The sequence below is a fragment of the Anneissia japonica genome, unplaced genomic scaffold (genome assembly GCF_011630105.1).
Source record: "Anneissia japonica isolate Jap-2015-1 unplaced genomic scaffold, ASM1163010v1 scaffold50113_len1816_cov134, whole genome shotgun sequence".
Classification (NCBI taxonomy): domain Eukaryota; kingdom Metazoa; phylum Echinodermata; class Crinoidea; order Comatulida; family Comatulidae; genus Anneissia; species Anneissia japonica.
Window position 1 is genome coordinate 1 of NW_022707794.1, and position 1,367 is coordinate 1,367.

At 39.6% G+C, this 1,367-nt stretch overlaps 1 protein-coding gene across 1 annotated transcript; it reads left to right on the forward strand.

The window, feature by feature from the left end:
- Positions 1-246: 246 nt before the first annotated feature.
- On the forward strand, positions 247-774 carry LOC117106409. The gene has a single exon (XM_033247771.1). It carries the CDS (start codon positions 247-249, stop codon positions 772-774), a length of 528 nt encoding a protein of 175 aa, XP_033103662.1.
- Positions 775-1,367: the final 593 nt, after the last annotated feature.

Here is a 1,367-nt window from a genome sequence, read left to right on the forward strand (position 1 = left end):
TTAGATTGGTACCAGATAAAATAATTTTGTTATCAACAATAATACATTATGCTAATTTTCATCTTGTAAGCGCATAAGACAGTGCAAATTATTTCTGTGACAGTCTTTTGAAGTGTGTAAAGCTCCATTTTTTCCCATACATATTCAAAATATTGGGGGGGGGGATGATACAATGGACCATATCCCCTTGTCAAATATTGGGAGGGGGAATATATCCCCCATCCCCTGGGATCTACTTCTATGGGCATGACTGAACACCAAAGAGCCGTTTGGACAATGTCTGCTCCTATATCCTCAGCGTATAACTATGCCATGCAGGACTTCACTAATAAAGTGTACACAACAAGTGTGCAACACAAAGAGGCAACTAACTGTCTCGCGAATGAAAAGGGACAGGCTAGACTTAGAAAACTTTCAACCAAGCTTGCAGAACATTCTCCCTTCTCAGAGGAGTCGACAATGAGAAACATTATCACAGGAATAAATGCTGATAAAGACGTAGATGTTGAAGAACTTTTCACCATAGGTGAAGAAACAGTTAAAAATATGGAAGGACAGTGGGTCTTTCCATATTCATACAGACGCAAGAATAAGGCCAAGACGCTAGCATCAGCTCGTGCCATCAAAGTGTCTGAGGATCAAACCATTGATCCAGCTCTCTTGTTTCAAAGGTTCTTGCTAGTATCGCAATCTAGGGATCTCTGCCTAGATGAGGTAATGAAATACGAACTGTCACCATATCCCCCATCTTTGTATGGTGTTGAGTCCTTGTAAGCTAGCAATAAAGACAATATAATACAACAGTATAACTCATAGAACAGAATTTAATTCTTTCCTCGTGGTTCTCTCTCTCTGTGGCAACTCCTGCCCTCAACGTCGGTATTGTCACACAGGACAACAGTAAGAACACCACATTTCCCCCTCTTTAAAAGCAGAAACTATAATCACAGTAAAAATGACTGTATACCATATAAGGTACAATGTAAACCCAGTTACTATAACAATAAACACTTCTATTTCTTACTGGTACCCATAACATAGTCACGAGTCCATCTAGGTGGATTTCTAACTCTCTTACTCCTTGAGAAACGTGAACCTAACTGAGTTGAATTGTTCTTCATTGAATCATCAGCAGTTGGAAAGATTATAAAGTCACTACTGTGATCATCACGACTATCTCCCCCTCGGCCTAATAGGGTTGGCTTTCCTAGAAATGGGTCTCTTATACTAGGTGTTTCACATTCCATTTTTGACCATTGGTCATTACGTAAGTGTTTAGACCAACATGTTGTCTAATTTCCACCGGTTCAGTAAATTTACTCTCACCCTTGCGGACATTCCAGGGCTTTTTGATTCTAACAATATCT